Source organism: Oryzias latipes, chromosome 17, assembly GCF_053564925.1.
Source record: "Oryzias latipes strain Hd-rR chromosome 17, Olatipes_Hd-rR_3.1".
In the NCBI taxonomy this organism is placed as follows: domain Eukaryota; kingdom Metazoa; phylum Chordata; class Actinopteri; order Beloniformes; family Adrianichthyidae; genus Oryzias; species Oryzias latipes.
In genome coordinates, this window is record NC_136253.1 from 17,898,016 (window position 1) to 17,925,472 (window position 27,457).

The following is a 27,457-nucleotide window of genomic DNA, read 5'->3' on the forward strand; positions in this document are numbered from 1 at the left end:
GGCCTCACGGTTCGACATGCTTTTCTTAGCTGGAAACTCAGTTTTGTAACTCAACAGGGGCGCTCGTGGCATTTATAAAGCACCGAGCGGGATGACAATTTCAAGAATTTGTGGAGATAAAACATGTATATGTACTCAAGTGAAAAAGAAAATGTATGCTTTTTTGTAGATTACTTTGATTGTATCCTAAAAAAAGAATAAAACCTTTAGTTTGCCAGGCCTTAATGTTTAATGAATGCAAGATGTTAACAGTATTAAAATGTATCATCAAACATTAGCTCAAATAAAGAGACAGCACATGCATGACTACATCTTGTGCTTATTATTTTCATAAATAGCATCAGGAATGTAGTAATATTCCATTTAAATCCACTCGGTTTACAAAAAAAGTCATTTTAATACTGTTAGCTGCTTTGTAGTGTTTGGGTGTCTTAGTAAAATGAAGAAACTCAATGCTCTCAAAGGTAATAGTTTCTGAAAATGCTTTTTAGAATAAAGTATTACTAGATAAAATGCAAACAAATTAATGTGGAGTCTAAAGGTAAATGCTGAAAATTCTGACAGGACCATTTACTTGACTTTGTAAATGGTTCATGGGTGAAAGGTTGTCTTCTTTTTTTTAATGCATTGCAGCTCGATTTGAGTATCTTATAGAACCATTTTTTAAAATCTAAGACAACAATGACACATTGTAGAAAAATCAGGAATTGACTGGTCTTTTTTTAAAGTAAAGTATTTGGCAAACAGTCATCTTTGAGATATCAGAAACAAACTCAGTTTGCCTGTGATTTCCATGTACTGAATACAATGTGTTCAGCAAAAAATCTACATCAGGATAAACAACAAAAGAGAAGAATCAAATTATCACATAAAAAAATCTAAAGCGCTTTTATAACATGAATGAAATCATAATAATATAAAAACTTGATTTAATTCACTTCAATTATAATGATCAGGGTTGTTGATCTCAAGAAATAAGGCCAAACAGATCTGTACATAGCTTTTACCAATTACATTTTAAGGTTTTATAAATGTAAGTGTTTTAGGATTAGGTTTTACAATGAATTTTAAATAAAGGACCTTGGCACATTTTGAAAAACCTGAATATTAACATCAAAAGGAAATGCATGACTGGAAATTGATGAGGTGGTCTTAAATGGTCCGTGGTCTTAAAACAGGACGTAGAAGGATTGTTATTTCCATTTGCCTTTTTGTTTGTCTTGTGAAAGGAGTATGTTTGCTTCTGTTTTTCCAGTTCTTATGGATGACTTTGAATTCAGTTTTTGTTTAATTTCATTTAGGCTGTGTTAAATAGCACTCTCATTCTTGACATGTTTTCTAATTTCACCTTTTTTCATGTCACTTTAGGTTAACGGTAGTCATTTTCTTTAATTTCAACCACTTTAACATCAAAACATTCAACTTTTTCACGATGCTCCTGCTCATTCTCTATGTTTGGTTCACTTTTGAGGTTTTTAGAATAATAACAATTGTATATTAATGAATAATTTAAGGGAAACCCCTGTAATACTTCAAAGATTTACTTCTGTATTGGAGGTGAGATCTTCAGCATTATTTATCTTAAACTATCACTGAGTTACGATGACTTCTATTTTAAACTTTGTCACAATTTATTGTGCTAACTAACATAACCTTGTGGCTTAAACTCGTCATTGTACTGAAAGAAGACGGAGATTCTGCTTTAACAAGCCACCCAGTGGTAATCTGGGGAACTGATCAGGTTTCAGTAGTTTTCCTTTTTGAACCAGCCTCTCTAGGAGAAGAGTGAAACAAGCTATAAAAAAAAAAAAAGAAGAGTGAAAGTGCTGTCCAACAGGTGAACCTGTAAAGCATCTCAGCTTCCATTATTTGTCAATTTATTGCTAATTTTGTAAGTCATCTAGCCATGGAAAGAGTGTAAATATATTGTGGAAACAAAAAAAACAATGCAGTTTTACTTTTAGCAATTTTTTGTTCTCTGTTGAAGAAGACATCGTTAAACCAATGTGTGCAATGGTAGTTGTGGAATATTTTGCATGACAGGGAATAAGGTGTTCATGGGAGTCCCAGTCCAGATGGACCTGTACTTCCTCCTGGGAAGCAGGGCAGCAGATATGAGGTGATAAGATGACTGTGATGCTCTGGAGGGACTCTACCTGTTCTCCACAGACAGGGGTTAATGAACACAGCTGACATCTTTTGGCAGCTTCACTCAATATAATTCCATCTGCTGTTTTTTCCCGCTCTGTAAAGTTGGCTGTTTGGCTGGAGAACTACAATGCAGCTTCCATCCGTTTTGTCAGGTACAGAGATCTTTTTTTTCAAGGTGTCACGTCAGATGCTCCAATTGTATTAAAGCTCAGGGTTTTTTTTTTTTTTTTTTTTTGGATTTTCAAGTGGGTGAACACATTAAATCCCTCACTTTCTCCCTCCCATGCTTACATTTGAGTAAAGTGCAGACGATCCCACTTAAGGCTTCTTTGTAGCCTTTTATTACCAGCTAAGTGTTGGTATGTTTATGTTGTATATTCATTACTCACAATATAACCTAACTCCAAAACATAAAACTACATATGTGGAAAATGATGTAAATAAAGCCACTAAATTAACAAGTGAAAAGGAGCTGCAACAGCTTGAAACCATAACAGCTGAGCTAGTAATATGGTAATCAACAACAAAAGCCATTTAATTACAATAAATATAATATTATAATAGATAAATAAAAAATTACATTTCAATCTCTTTTTGATTATAACAGGACTACCTGACATAATAAACCATTTAAAACAGTCCTAATTCTGCAAGACCTTAAAGCAATTATTATTGATCTCTGTAGAACTTCTAGCAGGTTGGTTCACACGGCCCCTCCACGTGGACGTGTGAGCATGTTGTCATGTTTTTGTCTGTGACAGGTCATAAAATGAAGGAAAGACTGGTGTTGCTGATGATTTTCTGGCATCCACATGGGCCCCCTACCAACTTGGGGCCCTATAGGCAGCAGCCTACAAAGCTTCCCCCTGTTGTGCCATTACTGGGGAAGGGCCTCCCCCTTGCATCTGCACATTCGACAGAACATTTGGGTCCTCATGCAGGCATGCAGGCATGTGTGCCCTAGTTTCTGAGGGTCCACCTCTTGTTTCTGTAAAGCCCAGCTCACAAAGGCTTAAAGCAATTTTAAAAATGCAATATAAAAAATATCGAGTTAAAAAGAAAAAAAAGCAATATTGAAACAAGGACTAAACTGATGGAAGCGAAGATCTACCACCAGCCTCTACTGAGAAAACCTGAGGGGCGAAGCAGCAACCTAAGGTGTTCATTTAGTTATTTTATGGGACATAAAGGAAGGCCTCAAGCTGTAGATGAGGAATTAAATTTAAACCCCGTCTGTGAGAAGAGCGGGAAAGATAATGGAGGACATATTTTTGCAATGTTTCTATGAAAGGAAAAATCTGGCATGTAAGTAACTTGACTGAGGGTTTGGCCTTTGTCCCACTCAAAACTGTTTTTGCTTTTGAAATAAAAAAAATAAAATAATACATCATTTTTAAATGATGATTTGATAATTCAATTCAACTCCATTCAATTTCACAGTTCCCTTGTCTCAACGAGCAGCATGTGTACAAAACATAAAATCAGTTATAAAATACAATAGCTGATTGCTAAACTAAACTAAACAGCTTAAGCTAAACTTGGGATTCCTGCCTTGGAACCTCATTCTCGTTAAGGAAAAACTAAAAAAAATAACAGATTCTGGGATAAAGAAGAAACCTTGGGAATGTTTACATGAAGGAGGGATCCTCTCCCGGGACGGATGAGCGATGTGCCAGGACAAAGAATTAGCTTATCTAACTCTACAACTACATTTTGAAATAGTGTAGCAGATGGACTTCACAAGGTCCACGGCCAAGGACAGGAGCACAGACGAGCCATCTGGAATCTCGACTGGAATAAAAACACGACTGTACAAACAATAAACTCAGTTTTTTGTTAAAATGAAGATCTATTTAATCTGTTTGACGTTTAACAACCCCCCACCCCACTAATAACTGCATGCCACCAACAAATTTTCCCTTTTCAATGTTATTTTTTCCATTCTCAGTGGCTTTCAAGTTTTTTTGTGATTTAAGAAGTAAAATCCCCCCAAAACATCAAGCATATTCAAACACAAATAATGATTATTATAGAGTTGACCATTGACCTATAGGAGCAATTTTGTGGCAAAGTGTGACATCGAAAGTTTGTGAAATCTATTTCTAATAGGAGAAAATTGCAATAAGCTAAGACAAATAGGAATATTTAAGTTGGTTAATGGAGCTAACAAATCTTAGAAGATTTTGTGTGTCTGTGTGCGCAACAAAAATCTGGAAAATTCCAGCATCTGTACAAAAACAATCCAAAAATATTCTAAAGGTTAAAATAGCTTTAAGCTCATGGTGTGGGAACAATACAAGTATATATGATGAATGTTAACATGTATAAAGGTAATTAGAAACTATCTTTAAAAAGAAAATATCTTAATAATATTGACTTTTTTATTATAAATTGCATTATAACCATGTTTGAAACAAATGTAATCATAAATAAATAGTATGTTTCTGTGACTTTGTGTGCAGGTCATTGCTGCAAAATAGGTTTTGTACCAAAAGAAAAAGTAGAGTCATAAATATTTGCAAAAAAAAAAAATCTTCACTCTAATTTTTGGACAACATAGCCTCAATGCAATAAAAATTTTTCTATTCAATTCAATTTAATTCAATTTTATTTGTATAGCCCAAAATCACAACAACAGTCGTCTCGATGGGCTTCGTAGTAAAACATGAACTTAAAAGGATCACGAATACAAAGAGTTCAATAGGAAAATACTAAAATGAACTAACAAACTGACTAAGCTATACTGGCATCCCTGCCCTTAGACCCCCCTTCGCGGTAAGGAAAAACTCCCAAAAAAACCGGATTCCGGATAAAACGAAGAAACCTCAGGGGTGCCCACATGAAGGAGGGATCCTCCCCCAGGACGGACAGGCGATTTACCAGAACTCTTAGAGAAGAATTAACTTATCTAAATCTACAACTACATATATAAAAGTCCAGCAGACGAGCTTCATCCAGCCGTGGTTGTGGGGACAGTCAAAGGCGCGAGTCGAGCCGGAGACAGGAACCACAGCCAGGTGTAGGAGCAGGAGCAAAGACGAGGTACTCGGTCAGGTACAGAGCAGAGACGAGCCAGAGATGAGCCTGAGGCAGGATCCACAGCCAGGTGTAGGGGCAGGAGCAGAGACGAGGTACTGAGTCAGGTACAGAGCAGAGACGAGCCAGAGATGAGCCTGAGACAGGATCCACAGCCAGGTGTAGGGGCAGGAGCAGAGACGAGGTACTGAGTCAGGTACAGAGCAGAGACGAGCCAGAGATGAGCCAGAGGCAGGATCCACAGCCAGGTGTAGGAGCAGGAGCAAAGGCGAGGTAGACGGTCAGGAACTGGAGCACGGATGAGCCAACTGGAGTCTGGAAGCACTCCCACTCCCCAGGAGGGGAGAGGAAAAGAGGGACAATACATGAATCGCACTGCACCAAACAGAGGCATGGAGAACTAAATGATAAATTATGATCAAGAATAGAGGAGAGGAAGGGTAGAAGTAAAAAAAGGAAAGAGGACAGAACCCCAGTGCACCATAGTTACCCCAGCTTCAACTTCTAGCAGCCTTTTAAAACAAATAGTTATTAAGTATAATTTAAACAAATTAACATTAAGTTAAATAATCTCTAAATACTAACTAGTCTGACAATAAGCCTGTCCAAAGAGGAATGTTTTCAGTCTAGCTTTGAATGTAGAAACTGAGTCGGCCTCTCTTACATGAGCTGGGAGTTTATTCCATAAGACAGGGGCTTGGTGGCTAAACGCTCTACCTCCAACCGTTGACTCCTAAACTTTGACTAATTCTAGGAACCACAAGCAGTCCTGCATTTTGCGAGCGAAGTGTTCTCATTGGATGGTAAGGGACTATGAGGTCCTTAATATAGGACGGGGCCATTCCATGTAAGGCCTTATAGGTTAACAGGAGGATCTTGAACTTGATTCTGGAATCAACTGGGAGCCAATGGAGCGAAACTAACACAGGAGTGATGTGATCTCTTCTGCTGGTTCCAGCTAACAATCTAGCAGCTGCGTTCTGAACAAGCTGGAGACTTCTTAAGGAACTCTTAGGACACGCTGCTAACAAGGAGTTACAGTAATCCAGCCTCGACGTAACAAATGCATGGATGAGTTTTTCAGCATCACTCTTAGAAAGTATATTTCTGATCTTAGCAATATTCCGCAGGTGAAAAAAGGCAGTACTACACGCCTGAGATATGTGAGCCTTAAATGATAAATCCTGGTCAAGCTGTAATAAAAGTTTTTCTCTTTTTTTAAATTTTTTTTTACAATTCTAAACACTTTTTGGGGTCAAGTTCTACTTAAAGAAGGATTTTGAAAAAAGGGTGAAGTCTATAAAAAGCCTGTAAACCTTGATTAGCTGGTCAGGATTTTTCTTGTTTCACATCAGCTGATGGGAAAATGGGATATTTCTCCTTCACTCCCAGGTTAAAAGCAGATGTAAAATAATGTCAAGTAAAATAAATCTATGAACACTGATCAACTTAATAAAAAGCATATGCTCCGTTTTGTTCTTGTTTATGGAAACTGGTATCACCAATTGCTTTATCATGCTTATCTACCTTGACAGATTAAATTCCAAAAACCTTAAAATATTAGGTTATATTTGGTGGACGGTTAGCAACAGGCAACGGAACGGTCAGATGAAAAGATTTATCGACAGGAACAAAAGAGCATCCATCCGTCTTCTGCGTCTGGATCAAGACAGAGGAACCACTCCCAGCTAAGTCAAGACAAAAATGTCTTAAGAGCCCAGAGGGAGCAAACAAAGCTAAAACTCAGTCAAGAACTAGCAGGTTTCCATCAGACACTAAATGTTCTCATGCCAGACTGAATGTAGAAGAGGGAGGGAGTGAAACGGAGAAAAAAAAAAGAAACTAAATGACTGCAGCTGTTGAAATGAAGCAGCTATACTTAAAAGGAACAGAATTGTTCCTGTCTTTCAGAAACAGACTGATAAATCACTGCTGTTTTGTGACTCTTTCCATAAAACTGTGATTGAGCTCAGGGAAAAAAGAAAGTTGGTACCCAATGTCAGGAAAGGGTGGCATGGACACCCAAAAAGTTCTACAAAAGGACTTGTGGAAGGTGACTTTCATCATCAAATGTCTTTTAATTGTGATTATGCTGTTTTTTTAGCCAAAAAAAATCTGTGTTGTTTTTTATGACATAGTTTCTCCAAACTGCAGTAGTTCGTCAGAAATCTCCATCTGAGTTGTGGACTGTTGGTGTGGAATAAGCATGCCCCTCCCCTTCCTGTTGCTGAGAACTCTCTGTTTACACACTCTACCGCTAGCTTACAGTCCCTCACACCTTTGTGAAAAATGGGGAGCAATATTGCCGCTATTCAGCCGTACAGCTAGATGCAGCTCAGACAAGAAAAAACAAAGATGTACATGGATCTATTCGTCTATTTTGGATGCATCATAATGGAGGCCAAGAGGACCTTGCTGCAGACATTAACGACCAGAACTGGGAGTCCTCAACCAGAACCGGAAGTCCCCCCATACCGCTTTATTTTAACTGCTGACCCTAACATTTATGTTATTGTTTCCCATTTTAAGCTGTAATAAAAGTTTTCTCTCTTTTTTTTTTTTTTTTTTTTACAATTCTAAACACTTTTTGGGGTTACGGTTTGGGTTAGGGTAAGTTGCATAATCTCCACTTCCAGCCAATGATGTCAGACACCATCTTGTCTACAGCCAGGTCCCTTTCAAACAGGACACTTGTGGCACACCCTGCACATTTACGTCACAAATAAATTCCTTTTCAAACTGGATTTTTTTTTATTTGCCTCTAATTCATAATGATTTGAACAAAGAAAATATTCAGAAATGCAATCAAGCTTAATTTTCTTTATATACAGTATGTCCGCCATCATCAGAAAAACACATCTAGAACATGTTAAAAACAACAAAAACATGATTTTTATTGGAGTGGGCATTTATTGACTGTGGGGACCAAACAGATGAAAGTGAAAGAGCTGCAGTGATTACTATCTAAAACCTGATCTAAACATAAATATTCTATTGTAGAAGACATGATTTGATATAAATTTCTGTCAATTATAAAAGCAGATCTGTAATGATTCATCTTAACTATAACATCTAAGGTTAAGATTTTTATTGCTCATCTGTGAGGTTTGTGATCAGTAAAGCAAAAATATCTTCACCATTTTTGAACAGAGAACACCCACCCTCAGAGACCCAAAAAGAGAAGCAGGACATGGAGGGTTCAGATACAGCAACTAGATTGCCATCTAGTGGTCATTAATTGAATATCTACGTGTTCTTTACTTCACAAAAAATAATGTTGTGCTGGACTCTAACAGCTGTCAAACATCTGCTCTGAATATGGAGTTCAAATTAACACGCTGTTCGATGCCAGGAGCTGCGTGTCTCAATTAGTAGATTTGATTGATCCTCAATTTGCAGGAACCGTTCTGTTTGTAGTAAAGTACTACTTTCTTCATTACAAAGATGTCTGTAGATGGTAATGCTAACAGGGAGGGGTGTGTGCTCTACACACAGGGTTTTGCCAACGTGTTAACCCCCCCCCCCCCCCCCCCCCCATCAAATTATGCCTCACTGCGCCTCTGTGATCTAAGTACAAAAATATGCTGAAGGTCAGGTACAATCCAATGACCGCCAATGAATTCTTATTAGAAAATTCAAGTGCTGCAGTGCAGGTCAACTGTTCTGTACAGGAGGAACCTGTATCCCACTGAGATCACTTAGGAACTGGACAGACTTGTCAACAGATGAGGTCATACTGGCAGTACAATCGTCAAGTTACTGATAAGAAGAAACAAATATTCATGATCTTAAGGTTATGAGAAGATTGTTACCAACTTTCAACCATCCATAGCTTAAAGATTAGTTTTTTCCAAAGCAATTAATTGTTAAAATACTGTTTGCAGACTCATCACGTCAACAGAAACCCATCGTCATGCCAATTTACTGTAGTTATGGAGAGAGATAATAATAATAATAATAATAATAGTAATAAATTTTATTCAGAATGCGCATTACATTTTAGGTAAAATCTCGAAGCGCTAAGCAAGAGAGAGAGATGTCTCCAGGAGGAGCATCTTTTGCCTGTAAAATGCATAGATTTTCCATTACAGTGGGCTTAAACTGGATTGGATTTTGCTAAATCATAAATAATGTACTTTTTTTCATCTCTTTATGTTGAGAGATTGCTGTTACTCAATAAATGCCCAATTTGTAAAAAACTAGGAATAAAAAGTTAAACAAACTTGCTTGCAGTTTGTTGAAACTCATCCAGTGATGACTATTCTACAACTGAAAATTCCTTAGATGAGCTAAAATAAAGAAACTCCCAAGAATTAACTACTATAACATTCTTAGAAATTAATTCAAACCACAGAAGTAAGTATTTGGATTCCCTGTGTGACCATGTTTGTTTATTTATTGATTTATTGACCTACTAGGAGTATTTCATATTGGAGGAAATGGGGACAAATTAGATGTCTTACAATCCACCTAGCGGCTAACCAGTGGTTACCTAGCATACTGGTCTGGCTCCAGTTGTTGTCGTTTTCTAGCCAGTCTCAAGTTTAAATTGAAAGTGTCACCCATTGAGTTGTTGATAAGAACAATGAGCCACAAACAAAAGTGTGAGAAAAGGAGGAACAAAGTTTCACCATGACACTCTTACCATGGTAAGGTGGCATGGCGCTAATGGGTTTCAGGTAAGAGCGCCTTCTACTCTTTCAGCTGCCAATCCGCATGGATCACTGAACACAAATCACTGTTGTTGAGTGTTTTTGTCTCAACAGCTTTCTGCATTTAAGTAGGCTATTTTCATTAATCAAAATCCTTTGAAAGCAATTAATTAAAGTCCTTCCGACAAACTTCATATTTAATTATTTAAATGTGTCATATAATAATAATAATAAGCTTTATTACAGACTCAGGGTCCGTTTGCCACAACAAACACAAAACATATAAAAGACTTAAGGACAAAAATAGGACACTCAAACAAGTATAAGAACAATGTCATAAAAGTATGAAAATCAATGACATAAGCATATAAAAACAATGACATAAAGTATAACAACAGTAAAATAACCAGGTATCATGAACTTAATAAAAAGACTAAAACTGCTGACTTAAAAAAATAAAATAAATAAAAATACCTAAAAGTTTAAAAAAGATGACTGTCCCAAAACCTCCAAATAGGGCATTGGTATCTAAAAGTGCATGTACTGTATGTTTGTGTTTATACGTCTATTTATGATTAAGAGTAATTACAATTAAATTATTTACACAGGTAGGTGGATGTCTAGGCATATGTTTTCCAATCATTTAATAAAAATGTATCCTAAGATTGGTATATCTTTTAATAGATATGCTGTATATTTCTGTTGTTTGTCTTCCTCAGTTTTATGTTGTTTGATTGCTTGAAATAAATCTTTTCAAAAAACAAATCCGAAACACGCTGCTCTCAATAGATGAAATAATTTGTCAAATATATTCATCTAAGTACAATTCTATATAAGCAGAAGATACTGAACTTGTGGATACAAACTCGATGCAGTCATTTCACGTGTTCTCTTGACACCAGAATCCCTCTATAAAATAACAAATGTTGCTACCGCTTTTACAGAAAGGTCAACATGTGAAATAAAATAACGAAGATGTTCCTGAAACCATTCATAGTTACACAAAAAAGGCTCCAATGACATTTTTATGACCACACTTGTGACCAAAGTTGCTCAGAATGTGCCCATAAAAAACAAAAAGTAATAAGACATTTTTGGATTTTCGATACATTTTAATTGTTTCTTTTTCATTTACATTTTGGAAGGAAAGCAGACCTGTTTAAAACCTTTTGATGGACATTGCCAGTTGTCTGCATAAATACGTTTTTCCCCTTATTCCTTCATCCAAAGATAATTTTGGGGATGTCATAGGGAGAAATTTTGATGCCCTGTCAGTTGACTTAACTACCCAGGCTCTGTATTTTTAAAATGCCACCGATTGGATCAAAACAAAGACACACTGTGTGAAATTAAAGAGAAGTCAAGTTAAGCAGCACTTATCGTTTAATCCCTGCTTCCTCACGTTTTTTGTAGCCACCTAGTCAAGACAGGAGGAACTTGCTGTTTTTATTATTCACCATATAAATACACAAGTTGATTCAAGTTTAAACAAAAACCTAATTGTGTGCCATAACATTACTCTAACATGCAATTCAAGAACCTTACCACCTGGAAAAGTATGGATTTTTATTATTTTTTAACACTTTTTCACTAGAAAGTACATCTGATTATAACTCTAATGTAAACATTCTTTCCTTTTAAATGTTCAATACAATAAGCAGATGCTTAGGAAAAAGGTAGTTTTTAGGTGTACAAAGGGTTTAGTACTAAAAGTGAGGCAGAGTACTTGAAGTTCACTTTTATACTGTAAACTTAAAATATTCCAATTTAGTCTGAAGTATTATTTATTCAGATACACTTCCTACACTAAATAGTCTATAGTTATTTGCATACTCAAGTATACATAATAAAATAAATTTAACGAAAGCTACTCTTTACTTCAGGGAAGTCAGCATAAGAAAACCTTTCTCATGATTTACTACAAGCAAAAGGTTGTTTTGTTTTAGGTATTTTTGCCTTACAGTTAAAGTTACAGTTAGTTAGCTCCTTTGTAAATACTACTGATTTAAAGCAAACTTTTTGTTGATTAGTTCATCTGTTTAGATACATTTAGTGATGTTTTTTTTATTTTTTGTCTTCTGTGAAATGAACGACATTCTAAGTTGAAGCATGTAAGTTCATCTCTTCAGGAAAGTCCCAAGTTTGGGAAATTCCGTCCAAAAAAAACAAGAAGAAAAAACAAACAAGGAAAAAGCTATTGTTTTAATTCTTTGTCAAGGCATTAATTAACTTAAATTTCTCAAATTTGATGGCTCTAACTGATGTAAAATATTATAATATTGCATTTAACTCTACGTTAATTTTTCCAAAGTATTTTTATGAACCGTAAAGTAAAAAAAAAAAGACCGTGGGTTCCTGAACGCATCTTGCAGACGCGGAAGTATGCCGTCACTGACAATAACAAACCTGCCTTAAATAACGGCGGAGCTCTGTGTGCCGTTTTTGTGTATTTTCCAGGCAGCCTGTTGTGGTCAAATACACGTCGAAAAATGACCACACGTAAACGAACATCTGCAGAGAGGATTTGATCGTGTTAGCTTCCATTTTCTCCCCGTTCATAAAGCAGCTGTGTTAACACTAGCTAAATTGCTAAGCGCGTGGCGACACGCCAAATCATGATGGCAGGGCTGGTTCTCGTTGGTTGAAATTAAGAAGTCGATTCTGATCTCCGAGGTTGACGAACTAAGCGCGTACGCAGAGTCACTTCCCGTAAATGGCAGCCATGGAGGGCGACACGGGCTACGTGAATATCGGCAGCCTGACCAGCACTCTGGCGGTCATCCCCTACCAGAAGCTGACCGACCTGTACTACCTGAGCAAGGGCGGCTTCGGCACGGTCTTCAAGGCGCAGCACTCCGACTGGCGGACCACAGTGGCCATCAAGTGCCTGAAGCTCGACTCGGTGGGAGAAAGGTATCCGTGCGCACATGTGACAGCCTAGGCCTTGCTTTCGTTTGGAAAGGGCGTTAATCAAACGTGTACTTTTTTCCATAATGTGTGTAATCACTAAATCAGAAGAACGATAATAATCGAACTATTTTTGGGATTGTGCGATCGAGGCTCAGATTATTGGTATTATTTCCTAATATATATGTCGGATAACTCTCTTTATTATTATTTTTTATCTTAAATCTGTGTCTTATTATTATTTTTATCTTAAGTCTGTGTTTTCTTTCTTTCATTTGTGTTAACAAAAGAAAGAAAAGGAGAATTGACCAGTTTTTACTTATTGGCACTCAGATTGGTGGGCCTTGGCTTGTTTCATTTTCCACATTTTTCTAACCATACACCGTGCACAACCCTCCACACAGTTGTTTTTATCAGAAACAGGGTGTTTGAGTCCTAACAAAAGTAAGAAAAGTGTTAAGGAGTCTCTGTACAGTTCCCAGCTTTTGCATAGATGTTGTACGTTTTGTCTAAAACAAACTGGGAGTTATTTCTCTCTGTAGCAGTCAAGTCCTGTTCATCAGTACAAGGAACAAGATGTCTTAAACTCCACTGAAAACTCCACTTGGGTTTTTAACTTGTTTTTGTTGCATTTTTTCTTTTGATGGAGGACAAATCAAGCTCAAAATTACGTTTCTTTTCAAATCATTGTGAATAAGGAGCAAATGAAAACATCCAGTTGGGAAAAAGCTAGACATAGGTGCTACAGTCAGCATTCTGCTCCATTCTGATGCGTCCACTTGCAGATGTTCTAAAAGGCTCTGCAGCCTTTATGTTTCCTTAACCACCTCACTCCCTTCACATCCAGGGGCGAGTGCATCATGTGGTCACAGTAAATGTTTGACATTCGTGTCATTTCAAACGCCAACAACATTCCTCATCACCTTTTTAGTAGTCTAGCTTGTGGCCAGCGGCAACAAAACCAAAGCAGTGAGTGTTGGATGGACTTTAATGCATGAGGGTTTGTTGGATTGTTCTGTAGATCTGAATAGTTTCTGTTTGTGTTCAACCAAAATGTAATTAAAAGAAGAACAATTAGGAAAAAATGTTTGAACAAATGCCATGAACAATGGCAGAGAATCATAACTATGACTTATAAACTTTTATTTTAAATGAAACCTGGGAGTTTAATCATCCTGTTAACGAAAAAAAGAATGTCCAGATAAAAATGTGGTTGTGAGGTCCCAAAGCTCCTTCCAGTTCACATCTCTTATCTTCGCTCCTGACAAACTTTTTCCAATCTGTACATGTGGAGCTGCAATGCCTGCTGCTGTTCAAACCAAGTTAAAGTCACTGCTTTGATTTGTTTACTATGCTCAGCATCCTCTACCTGCTGCTGCAAACAAACATCTCCTGTGTTCCAGAGAGAGGAAGTGTCTGCTGAAGGAGGCGGAGGTGCTTCACAAAGCCAGGTTCAACTACATCATCCAGATCTTTGGCATCTGCAACGAACCCGAGTTCTTCTGCATCATCACCGAGTTCATGAGCAATGGCTCTCTGGACCTGCTTCTTCATGAGGTCACACGCATTTATGTTATATTGGTGGAAGAGTTTTATATTTGATCAAACTTTATAAATCATTTTCTTCCTTTTTGTTTGTAGTTGTGACCCTCTCCAAGTGGGTTACATGTCAGTCTTTCAGCTCAGCCTTATGGGTCTTGTTTTCAGGCATTGCTGCGTGAACTTTTCATGAATACGAGTAGCAGCTTCCTTTTTGTGTCAGAAAGTGAAAGTGAAATGGTGTTACCCATGTGTGGGTTTTAAGGGGAAATTCCCTCTTTTTGAAATAGTAGTAAATTTCCCACCTCATTATTTATGGCGCTTGATGAAACACGGCACATGTTCACATCCTCGGTGTCACTGCTTTATCGCCACGATTTGTGGTTTTAATTTTTTTTTTCTGGTGTCTGCGTACAGAAAGAGACGTATCCGGTTCTTGGCTGGCCCCTCCGGCTGAGAATTTTGTACGAGATCGCCCTGGGGGTCAACTTCCTCCACAACATGACCCCACCTCTCCTGCACCACGATCTAAAGACGCAGAACATACTTCTGGATGGAGAATTTCACGTTAAGGTGTGTATGATGAACTTCTCTCTGGGATCCTAACAATTTGAACTCAGCAGTGATAAGAGTTAAAAATACCAAGGCATCAGAATATAGATACCTGTACATCTTCAATTTAGACTTTGAGCACTATTTTAAAGTGTTCATTATTAATAGTAAATGAGAAAATAAGTCATGTTTAGATATTTTTTAGTTATTAGGCAAGTTATTTCAGTGTTTTCTGGTGAAATTCCACAGCATATTGGACAGAAAGCCAAAGGAGTGCATTTACTGTTTAGACTAGAGGAGCCACGAGTCGTGCGTGTTAAGCTACATTCTGCCCTCGTAACGCATTTTCAGGCAACCACTTCTAATGAAAAGTCTATATTAATGTGCGTTTCAGGAATCCACGTTCAAAAATATCACGTTCACATGTCGCCACACACATTTTTAAGATCTTTTTTGGGCTCTACGAACAAAACGTGCGTTCAATGGTCGCACGTTTGCGAGTTAAACCAGTTGAACTTTGACCAATCAGGGACTCGGATTTGCTAGTGACCTATGGATGGCGTCCTTTTTAATTCACGGAAGTGCCAACCATTTGAAAATTGATCATGAAAGACAAATGAATGATTGTGGTGGTTGGAATTCTATGGCACCAAGCGTGGAAGGAAAAGTTTGGAAGATTTACACCTCTTTGACTTTTTGCACCAAGCCTTTTCCAGCTGTAGGTTCATGTGCTATTATGGGATAGCAACAGTCCAGTGTAAACAGTGTAAGCAAAAAGCGCATTCTTAGCATTCCCCTTTGAAACAACACAGCACGGCATGAGGAGGTGACTCTATAAAGAACACTTTTGTATTTTTAACCTTGCACATTAAAGTCGTTACCTGGTCAGTGTTTGATGGTTTTTGTTTTTTGGACAACAAAATATGCTTGAGGGAGAAAAAATCACCAATCAGAAATTACCAGCAATCGGTATTGATAATTGCTATCAAATATTTTGTGCAAAAAGTAATCAATATTGTATTGAATCTGAAAAGTCTGATGTAGTTTCACCCATCACTGAAACCCAGGCTAAGATATTGATCTTATTGTTTATTATTACAATGCTACTTCTGAAAAGTTGGGACATTTTTCAGATCTAAAAAACATAAAAAAGATATTTGAATCATGTAATTCATTTTTTTAAATTCACAATATAACACAGGAAACAATAAATTCACTTCACTGCACAAAATGCTGTCCTGCTATCTTCTACGGGTCCTAAAATAGTTGTTCCAGCTATATTTTTTTGTCAGAATCAGGTTTCCCACTACTAAACATTCTGCTTAGCTTTGTCTTTTCAACTGATGATGCAGCAAATGTTCCTGGCTGATGAAAGATGTGATCCGCGGTCAGGACCCGTTTGTCTCCCAGACTAACCCATGCTGTTCTAATAGCTGCAGTTTGTGGCTCTGCATTGTTGTGCTGAAATACGTGAGGCCTATCTTAAAATAGACATCATCTAGATGGGAGCAGCTCTTCCCCTAAATCTAAAAATATACTTTTCAGCATCAATAGTTCCTTTCAAAACCATCCAGCTGCCTATATGCACGTCTATGACCATCAATGTAAAAGTAACATTTTGACATCTGAACCACAGGAGTCATTTGAAAGTCTTCTCAAATAAAAGAAAAAGTATTTTTGTTTCAAATTTCTTGTTCTCATCTCTTCCAGTTTAAAATAACTCATTTCTAATCACGTGTGCACCGGAGATACGCCGGACCTCCCCTCATTTGTGAGCTCTTCCTCCTCTCTTGCTGACACCCTTCTTTCCTTCCTCCAGATCGCTGACTTTGGCCTATCGAAGTGGCGGCAGCTGTCTGTCAGCAAAGGCTCGGGCTCCAAGCCCGCAGAGATGGAAGGGACGGTCATCTACATGCCCCCAGAAGAGTACGAACCGTCAAAGAACCGCAGGGCTGATGTGAAGCACGACATGTACAGGTGAGGTCCTCCAAGTGTTGTAGCAAAAAAATAAATTTAAAAAACTGTACGGCCTGTTTTTTTATTTTACCTTTTTTATTATTTTGACTATTGATTTTTTTATGTTTTTTTTTTTTAAGGATAAGGAATTTACTCATACAATCAAAAAGAGATTCTTGCAGTTTTTAACAGCAACTTGAGACAATCTAACAAAACTGCATTAAACACTTACTAAATTTGTATAGTTTGGGATTTAAAAATCAAATATTTTCTGCGGTGACCAGAATTCTATGTATACAGTTTTTAAAAAAAGTGGTGTGGATAAAATACCTTTTCTTATTCAATAGTTTTTTTTTCTAAACAGCTTTTCAGTTTAGGAAATTACTTTCCCTTTTTTTGGAGAATAGGTTAAACAAATATATTGTAAACTTGTTGATTTTTATTATAGCATGTGATCCAAAATTTGTTTTGAAAGTCTTTGTTTTTTGTTTTGCTTGAAAACAACAAAAATTAACACTTTTATTAATTAACTGACATACATTAAAAATGTCTGTATTGTACTATATGCTCCTCCATCCAACTTCCTTACAACCCTCCTTCATTTTGTTACAGAATACTATTTCAACTATTGTAAATGTATATCTGATGTTTTTTAGACCACATCGGGTTTCTATTTCAAACATGTTAAAAATTCAAGCTTCCTTTCTCAGCAAGATCCGATAACTCAGCTATGTTGAGATTGCTAAACTGCAGAGTAGCAATCGTGCCCAACCAGCAATTCTGGTCTGACTGAAAGTGTTGGAAAATTGTAACAAGACGAGAAGGAAACTTAAAAAAGAAAGAAAACACTCTAAAGTGTAAATCTCTTCCGCGTTTAAACAGGAGCTGACTGATGCTCTCCCAGAATGCCGTCTGGTTATTTAGTCATAGATTTAACAGCAGGGGAAAACCCTCTAAATCATGACATAACTCTCGTTTCTCTTTACTCGTAGCTATGCCATCATTATGTGGGAGGTCTTATCTAGACAGATTCCCTTTGAAGGTAATTTATTTTTTCTTTTTGTGTCTAATCACAATTGTATTCAAATGATTTCCACGTCACTGCCATTCTTTTTATTTATTTATTTATTTATTTATTTATTTATTTAAATTTTGCAACGGATTGTCTTTTGTGTGTGTTTAGAGGTGACCAATCCCATGCAGATCATGTTCAGTGTGCTGCGGGGGAAGCGGCCTGACATCAGTCAAGACAGTTTGTCTGCTGACATCCCCAGCAGAGAGACGCTCATCAATCTGATGACAGACGGCTGGACGGCTAATCCAGACGAGCGACCCTCTTTTCTCAGTAAGCTCATCAAAAAAACAAAGGTTATTTTCTCAAAGGGACCACTTTTACATGCACACTATAATCTCAAAAAAAGTATGATGGATAAAATTATACATTTGTGTACTATAATCAGAAATTATTTGTTTCATTTCAAAATATAATTTTTATTCTGTTAACTTAAAGGAAACCGATTCAGGGGGAATCTGCTATATTTTACTCGTGATTATCACAGCAGTGTTTCTGGTAAAGAAAGACGCATATGGATTGGATTTTATTTGGTACCGGTGCCAAACTGATACTTTTGAAACGGTTCTGGTATCTAAACTCAAACCAGTGCTTCTCCCTTTTCACACACGCCAAAGTAAACACGCATTTCACTGCTTATCGCCATGACGTCGGTCTTTTTTCGGAGCATTGTACCAGTCACCTTTATCCGTCAGGTCGCTGTATTAAAATCTTTCGCTGTGAAGTTCTGCCAAACTTTCAGTTGCTTCGCCTTAAGCAGTTTGACTCATGGCTTCACCCATTCTCATACGAGCCCGCCCACAATCGCTGAAAAGGTAAAAGGATTGGCTAGAATTGTACGGTGAAGCTGAATAAAACACAAGTGATTGACACATCCAGAATCTGCGCTTTTATATGGTACCGGTAGGACCGTATATGCCTGTACCGGTACCAGCTTGACACAAAGTTTCAGTACCATCCCTAAGCAGAGCAATGTGGGAGAAGAACAAGTGAGAAGCAAAACCGTTTATGTTTACATAAATATGAGCCCAAATATCGATGTAATCATAAACGGTTTTGCTGCTCTCTGCAGCTGGTCATGTTGACTTCGTGACAAAGTTTCAGAACAAAGGCTTCATCCCAAAGAAAGGAAACACTTTATTTCTCTTTTATTATGTAAATAAAAAGAAATGACCCAGATAATTAAAAAAATATATATTATTTTTATCTCTCTAAGGAAAATGACAACAAAAAAATGAATTTGTAAAGATAACTAACCCCATGATGTTTATTGATACAAATGACATTAATTTATAGAGGTCTTTATTGACAAGAGTCTGGTGAAACGATGCATATCGCGATACATCTGGAGTGTCAGGAGGGATGCATCTGAGCCAACTACAAAGCACCACAATCCACATTTTTATATGGTACTGGTAGCAACATGGCACAGAGTCTCGGTTCGGTACCCATCCTGAGCAAAAACTAGGCATTTTAAATTGATACAAGTATCACCAAAATAAAATATTGCATTGCTGAATTGGTTTTCCCTACATCTCTAGTTATTTATCATAGACTTGAAAGCAAATGCATAAGTGATTTTTTTTTTTTTTTTTTTAGATTATTTTTATAGTCGTAAATTCAGGTGTCAAGGGGTTAAATAAAAAAGTGAGTGAGTGAAAAAGTCCAACATGTTATTGAGTTTTGCTCTTAAAATGGAATGAGGATAGTAGAATTTAATCTCAATCCCTCTTTCACAATCACTTGCATTTAATTTAGGTAGGTGGGTAATCTATTGCAGTGCAGTCAAAATGCAGACCTCCACCCAAATGAAATGCCACTGTGGATTTTCCGATCAATACATTAAGATCTACTGTAAATGTTTAAATTCTCTTTAAAATAGAATGACGATTTTATTAATAATCTAAAAAAAATCTAGAAACCGGCAAAATGCAGAAATGTTTTTTTTTTATGTTGCAACTAGGTTGATGCTCTGGGATGAACGACATTGGTTTTTACTTCACCTCCTAAGTGATTACCGAAACAGCAATGTGTTCGTGCTTCAATAGGAAAAAATGGAACCAATGTTTGCAGCTGTGAAAAAAACCCTCGTATCTGCGCTGACATTTCAGAGTGTTTAATCGAGCTGGAGCCCATGGTCAGGAGGTTTGACGAGATAGAGCTGCTGGAGGCCGTGCTGGAGATCAAGAAGTCAAAGGTAAGCTCAATGAGTCATAGCCTTTATACTACAACGCTTTACATCTATTAAGGAGGCTTGCTGGGGGGAAATAAAGAAAGAAAAATTTCCCTTCCACCTCCTTCCCCTTTTCAGTTTTGTTTTTTGCAATCGTGTGCTCTTAAGAGTGAGGTCACGCCTGCATCAGCGCTGGTCTAAGTTCAGACTCAATAAGGAGGAAGTCCAAAGACAGAAGTTGTTCTGCATCAGTGATTCAATAAAGTTGGATTGTCACGGCAAAACCATTGTTTCTTTATGACTTTTAATGTGAAGCTTCCATCTAATTATTGATAAAGTACCCATAAATGACATATTTGTTTACAACTTCTTGACATTTCTCATTAATACACTGCAGTGCTTTAGAATTCAAATTGCTGTTGATATTTATATTTTATATATATTGGGCGGCCGTGGTGCAGCGGTAGGGCGGTCGACCCATGATCATAATATTGCAGGTTCGATTCCCGCCTTGCACGCCCATGAGTCGAAGTGTCCTTGGGCAAGACACTGAACCCCACCTTGCCTCTGGTGGTAGGCGGGCGCCAGTGTTTGGCAGCGGAGCCGCCACCAGTGTGTGAATGACTGGGTGAATGGGTCTGTGACTGTAAAGCGCTTTGTCCTTGTAGGAAGAAAGGCGCTATATAAGTATACGCCATTTACCATTTACCATATTTCAGTTTTCAGTTATTGCAGTTAGTCCACTTTAAATGTTTGTATTTTTCTTAATGTTTAATTTTTTTTTATGCTGCTACGCTCTCTAAATCATACTTCATCCAATGTTAGGAATCCATACAAACCCATCAAGTTAGTCATAGTGACTGAAACAATCAACAGCAGGAAATATGTTGGAAAACGTCGCTAACTGATAGTAAATAAAGGAAGTAGCTCTAAAAAAGGCAGACAGACTGGGGTCATGTCACGTTCAAGTGAGATCAGAGTTTCCATCGTTGTAATGAGAAGTGTAGCATTCAAAGTCCTCCCCGCTTTGTGGTGGTAAGTACTAACCAAAGGTTACATACACCTAAAGGTGACTGACAAGAAAAGATTACTCAGTGATAAATGACTTTCCTAAGTAAAATATAACAAAATGTAAAAGGGAAGGGAAATCACTTAAGTAAAAAGTAACAGTTATGAATTATCATTTATTTATGGCAACTGTAAACATGATCACGTTTTCAAGGTATTTTTTTCTAGTGATATTAAGACTGTACTTCATGTGTAAAATAAAAATAAAAATTAATGTTTTCCTTTATGTTCTTATTAATGAGTAGTGTAGTGGTCAGCACCCTCAACTCGGCGAGAAGGAACTGGTTCAAATCCTGGCTGGGTCCTTTCTTTGCATGTTCTCCTCATGCATGAGGGGGTTTGCTCTGGGCACTCCGACACCCACAGTCCAAAAATATGCATCATAGTTCAATTGGTCATTTGAAATTGTCCTTGAGTGTGAATGTGAGTGTGTGGCCCCGCAATGGACTGGTAAACTGTCCAGGGTATCCCCTGCCTTCACTCACCAGTAGCTGGGATAGGCCCCAGCAACCATGTAACCCCCGAAAGGAGGTTAAGCAGGTTTTAAAAAAAGGATGGATGTTAATTTTATATATTATAGTTAAATTCTGCCAATTTTATATTTTCTAGGTACTGTGAATATTTTTGATTTTCTGGGTTAAACATATTTAATGTTCAATAAAACTCACTTTTTTCCTGCTTCCCTACAGATGAGACATCAATCACCTTGTTGTTCAGCCCAGCCTGTGTGTGAGAAAAGGAACCAGGACAATTCTCTGAATGCGCAGATGAAGCGATTGGGCCCGTGGCCTGTCAGTATTTACTTATTCTCACCTTCACCTAACAGAAGAAATAGCTCACTGACCCTTTTGGGATTTTTTTCCCTCCTAAATTGTGTTTTGTTTCTATGTGTTGAGTAATTTTTTGGTGTTTGTTGTCACAGGAGTGTTCCACATCTGGATCTGGCTCCTGCTGTGCACAGGAAACAGAAATATCTCTGCCAGGTTTCCTCACCATGAGCAACGCTCCATTCTCTACACCAGGCATGTCCAAAGTCCAGCCCGGGAGGCAAAATACGGCCCTCGTTCAGATTTCTGCTGGCGCACCGGCTCCTGTCATAAAATCAACAATATGCGGCTCCCAGTACTTTCTAAAAACTATGATTTCTTGATTGTGATTGGCTCAATTACCATTTAAAGCTGTTGTAAACCAGTGGCAACAACCTGAGGCTGCTTGACCTTCAGAGCTATAAAGGCCAAACGAGAGGAACAGATTCATTTTTTCTGTGATCAAAACCACAATACTTCTGAATAAGATAACTATTTGTGTAATTTTCCTGTTAACAGGATTTATATGTGAATGTTTACAGTGAGCATTTAATCATGACTATTTTGTAACATTTCACCCCTACCCATATTTAATGTTAACAAAGGGTTTTTCCAGACAGAATTATCTTTTTTGTTTCTGGTCTTCAATTATAATATGAAATTTACAGTAAATTTGGTAAAAATGCATTTAGATATGGTTGTGTTTTATGTGAAGAAATGAAAAGTTTCCCATTGCAAAACAAAAATTGTTAAATAGTTTGTTTGCATTTGCTATAAAGTTTAAAGAAAACAGGCCGATTGGTTGGCCCGAACATATTTTCTTTCCCCTAACCAAATCCGGCCCCTCTTTGAAAAAAGTTTGGACGCCCCTGATCTTGACATAATGAACGCAGTGTCCTAGGTTTTCATTTCACATCTAGCATCTGATTAAACACCAAAATTTAACTTTATTTTGAAGGATTTTACCTTCCATTGAGACTATTTTTGTTTCTCTTTTTGATTTAGTGCAACCTCTTCCAGCCTCATTCATAGCTCCAAGTCTAGAGTCCCCAGAGTCTTTAAAGGACCCCTGTTGCCCTAGCAACAACCTGAATGGCTTCCAGGTTGTCAAAGCCATGAATGACCTCAACATACCTGTCACGCCCGCCTTGCCAACCACAGAGTTTGATACACGGACTGACAACACGCCACCTAGTCTTAAATCTCAAATGCAAGGTACGTCTCTTCAAAATAAGCTCCTTTTCTTCTTTTATTTTCCTTATTTTTCTCCCTAATAATTGTTCAACAGTCAATTTTGGTAATTGCTTTGTACTTGATCTATGGAATATCAGCAGCAGTGAATTCTTTCACTTTCTTTTGCTTTGCAATCAAGGTTTACTGACATTTTTGCACTAAAGAAGACTAAAGTTTGGAATTGAAAGCACATTCATATTTCACTGGAACTTAAAAATCCTGATTCAAGCCCTTCATTCATGTTTCTCAGCTCATCACGCTCCTTTGATGTGTTGGCTTGCTGCAAATGTGTAACAAAGCGCCGATCAGCTTCATTCAGCTCTTTTTGTGGACTTGCTTTGTCAAAGTGGCTGCAACAAAATTCTCAGATGAGGCATTTGCAGAAACAGGAGCGCCATGTTACTTTTTTTACTCCAGAGAATGTCCACAATTAACTTGGCATCCGACTTTGTCAATGTTGGACTTGTTTCTGTATCAAGTGCTTTCGAGGTTACTTTACACGCCATGATGAACGGCAAACAATTCACTGATGTATCCAGCGGATGCTGATGAATTCATTTTATGCCAAAAAAGGACAGAATTGCTCAGTCTTCATGGTGCAGTCTTCACCAATATATTCCTGAGTTGCATTTAGGACCATTAGCATTTGGAAAAATCATGGAGCATTTGGTCCATGTACATTTAATCATTTGACTGAACTGCATGATTGAAGACAAAATAACAAACAGATTTTAAATAAATGTGTTTTCTTTAGAGAAACAATTTTGATTTAGGTGACAAATAAATTACAACAAAAAAGTCAAAGTGCCCCAAGAGCCTTCCTGACAAAGAGCAGGGCATGTGTACTACGGAGTATTAAGGCCACTGTAGAAAAAACTAAATAAATTTAGAAAAAAAGGTCCACATTTTATTTTAAAGAAATTTCACAATTAGAAAAAGAAGTCAACATTTTACAAAAATAAAACAGTAAATTTATGACTTAAAGTTGTAACCAATCAAGTTGTGATTTCATGAAAATGAAGTACATTTAAAAGAAATTAAAGCAGATTTAGGGGAATTTTTGAGCAATGTGATTTTTGTTATTTCTGGAAATTGTATTTTCCGGACTATAAGTCGCCCTTTTTTTCATAGTTTGGCAAGGGGTGCAACTTATACTCCGCAGTGACTTATATTAGAACTAAATTGAAATACATACATTGTTAACCCTCCTGTTATGTTCATTTGTGAGGAACAGAGAGGATGTTCCTGGGTCAATTTGATGGATGAGGTATGTTAAGTGTTAAGAGTTTAAGTGACTCAGAGAATCAGCAAACTTTTTTTACAGTAAGATCTTGAAGGCTAACAACATAATATTCTATTGATGATCTATGATTTCATAGATTCAGAAATGCAATAAAAATGACTACATTCTACAAATACAGGATGAAAACAGAGTATTAGTTGGCCAATGATGCTTCATGAAAAGAATAAATAAACAAGTTTGAGAAAGAATTCTTGGTCTCAGATTTTGTCAAATAAATTTCCCGTCAAAATGCGACTTATAGTCCAGTGCGACTTATCTGTGTTTTTTTTTCTACTTTATAATGCATTTTTGGGCTGATGCGACTTATACTCTGGAGCGACTTATAGTCCGGAAAATACGGTAAACATAAAATGTGTGATTGTCTTTGTTGTTTTTGAAGCTAAATGTAACATTTTAGGTTCATTGATGACTCTAAATTGTCCCTATTTGTGGATGTGAGAGTGTGTGCGTGTTGTTGTTGTGTGACTCTGCAACAGGCTGGTAAACTGTTCTGGATGAACCCAAAAATGTCTGGGATAGGCTCCAGCAACACTGTTACCATAAAAAGGATTAGGCAGGTTTGGAAAATGGATGGAGTTCAGTTATCAAGTCTGACTTGCAAATGTTCTGGGAGGAGCTACTATTGGACGTTCTCTTTTAGTTTAGTGCACAACAAATGTAGGTTATCAGATTGTCTCAAATGGCTCTGCTTTCTCCATTCTTTCAGCTGATTGCTCTCCTCCACTGCCGCACTCCCCCCCGCTGTCACAAGGCCCCATCAGCAGCTGGATCGCCATGCGGCGCGTGCAGATCGTCTCCCAGATGACGGAGGCCTGTCTCAACCAAAGCTTGGACGCGCTGCTGGCTCGCTCCATGCTGATGCGCGAGGACTACGAGCTGGTGGTCAACCAGCCGACGCGCACCGCCAAAGTCCGCCAGCTGCTGGACAACTGCCACAAACACGACGAGGACTTCTGCCGCATTGTCGTCCGCAAGCTGTTCGACAACAAGCAAATGGGCCTGAACCCGTACCCCACAGACATCAGCTGTCCCACCTCTGCAGCTGCTGTGCCAAGCGCTCCATCTCTGCCCACCTCCTGCAACATCCCCAGAAACTTTTAGCAGAGGTGGCAGCAAATCAGAGGACCGATGATGGCGTCGTCGCACCACAGCTGACCCTTCCTGGTTCTGTTGTCGTTAGCAATAAAGGTGTAGGTTTTGTCCTTCCGTAAAAATCAAAAGATACAGAATGAGTTGATGATCTTAAATTGTTATGGATTTTGTATTTATACTCCATTTTTTTTTTATTTCCTTGTGTTTTCTCTTATTAAGGCCCATCTTTTTAGATACTCGTGTGCATTTGCCTAAAGGAAGCGCCATGGAGACTGTTACTTTGCTGGCAAACCTGCAGTAAAGAAAAGACCCCAGACAGAGTACAATCTCAAGGCAGCACTTTCCCATGAGTTCACATGAACATTTATAAAACCTCCCTTTACCTGTAAAGTGCACAGTTTGCATTAGAAAATATATCATATTGGTGCAAATTCAATTTTACTGAAGAGAAGACGATTAGTGTGTTCACAAGAATCTCAAGAATATGACAAAAATGTTTGGGGGTTTTTGTGTCAAAGTTAAGCAGCTCACAATAACTACTGTATTTATTACGAAGTAACCTCTCAGTATTTCTATTCATGCTCACATTTTGAGGCTTGACACCCACCCAGATACTTTAGAGCCCTCTTTCTTCCAGAAACTTTTCGTTATTAATCGGCTCTAACTTTTTGGAAGTTGCCAAAACTGCTTTTCTTGTAGCAAACTTTCCTGGAATTGTAATCCAATCATCTTGAAGTTTTGTTTTCCATTATAACAAGAACAACTCCTTTTTAATAAAACAGTGATGGCTTCCATAAAGAAGAACAGTTAAGAGAGTAGCACCAGTATCTGTACAGATAATACACTTTTTGATGTCTATTTTAAGATGTAGCAAAGGAAAACAAAGTTACAGCATTAGGAAAAGAGTTTTGGTTTAATGGAATAGTAAGCAGAATAGGTTAGGTTTATTCTATTCATTGGCTGGCAAAGCAGTATATTTAACACTTTCAATGGAGGGCCTTACTGGTGTCTTCAATGCCTTTGCTTCTTAAAGGAGGTGCTTAAATTTCCAAACGGTAGCTTTTCTGTGTACAATGTTTTCCACCTTTGCCTTTTCCCAACGTGCTCAAATGTGGATTACTGGTTACTAAAGTGCACACTCTGACAAACGTCAGGTTTTCAGCCATCCGTAGTCCCTGAAATGACAACAGAAATTAGGCTTTTTGTGCTTCCAAGTGTTGGATGTGTCCTTAAACTCTGTGCCTCATTGTGACGGCCTTTGTATCTTGTATTATATTTTGTACTGTACCCACATTGTTGTACATCTTTATCTTTATGTGGTAGTTTAACACCTAAGATGTCTGTTGAGGTAAAGTTGCATTTTCTAGTGCGACCTTTTTTCAAATATTCTGTCACTTCTTCCATTAAATGGGAATCGATCACTTTGTAATTTCTGCAATTCTTTTTTTTCTTTATCTGCAATAACAAATCAGGAATCATTAGGCTGCACCCATATGAACCCACTCACACCAGGGGCCTGCCTAAGTTCCCCTTTTTGGAAAAAAAAGGGCATGTTTTAGTGGAATGACTTGGAAGTAACAGAATATCTCCTTTGAAAATCATGTTTGAGTTTAGCAAATTAAAAAAAAGAAAAGTGGTGCTTTATTTGTTGTCCAGGATATACACTGGACCGTCATTTTGAAAAGCGGAAATCCAATACCCAATAATCCAATCTCAAACTTGGAGTCTTGTTTTTAACCCTTGTGCTATCCTAGGCACTTTAACATTGGGAGGTGGGTCATCTAGACCCACTAGACAGTGCGCTAAACCTTTTTTCTTCAGTGATTTGTGAACCTCACTGGTGTCCATGGATGACATTAAATCTTTCCACCTTTATCCACCTTTGTCATGGTAGGGAGAACACGTCAATGTATGGGT

At 37.7% G+C, this 27,457-nt stretch overlaps 1 protein-coding gene across 1 annotated transcript; it reads left to right on the forward strand.

Annotated features, from left to right (window-relative positions):
- Nucleotides 1-12,182: 12,182 nt before the first annotated feature.
- ripk2 (receptor-interacting serine-threonine kinase 2) lies at nucleotides 12,183-26,969 on the forward strand. Its single transcript, XM_004078940.5, has 11 exons — nucleotides 12,183-12,752; nucleotides 14,150-14,303; nucleotides 14,703-14,858; nucleotides 16,657-16,814; nucleotides 17,786-17,835; nucleotides 17,977-18,138; nucleotides 19,977-20,062; nucleotides 21,796-21,897; nucleotides 22,029-22,128; nucleotides 22,918-23,127; nucleotides 25,155-26,969. The coding sequence occupies exons 1-11, from the start codon at nucleotides 12,553-12,555 to the stop codon at nucleotides 25,547-25,549; spliced, it is 1,773 nt and encodes a 590-aa protein (XP_004078988.1). The 5' UTR covers nucleotides 12,183-12,552; the 3' UTR covers nucleotides 25,550-26,969.
- Nucleotides 26,970-27,457: the final 488 nt, after the last annotated feature.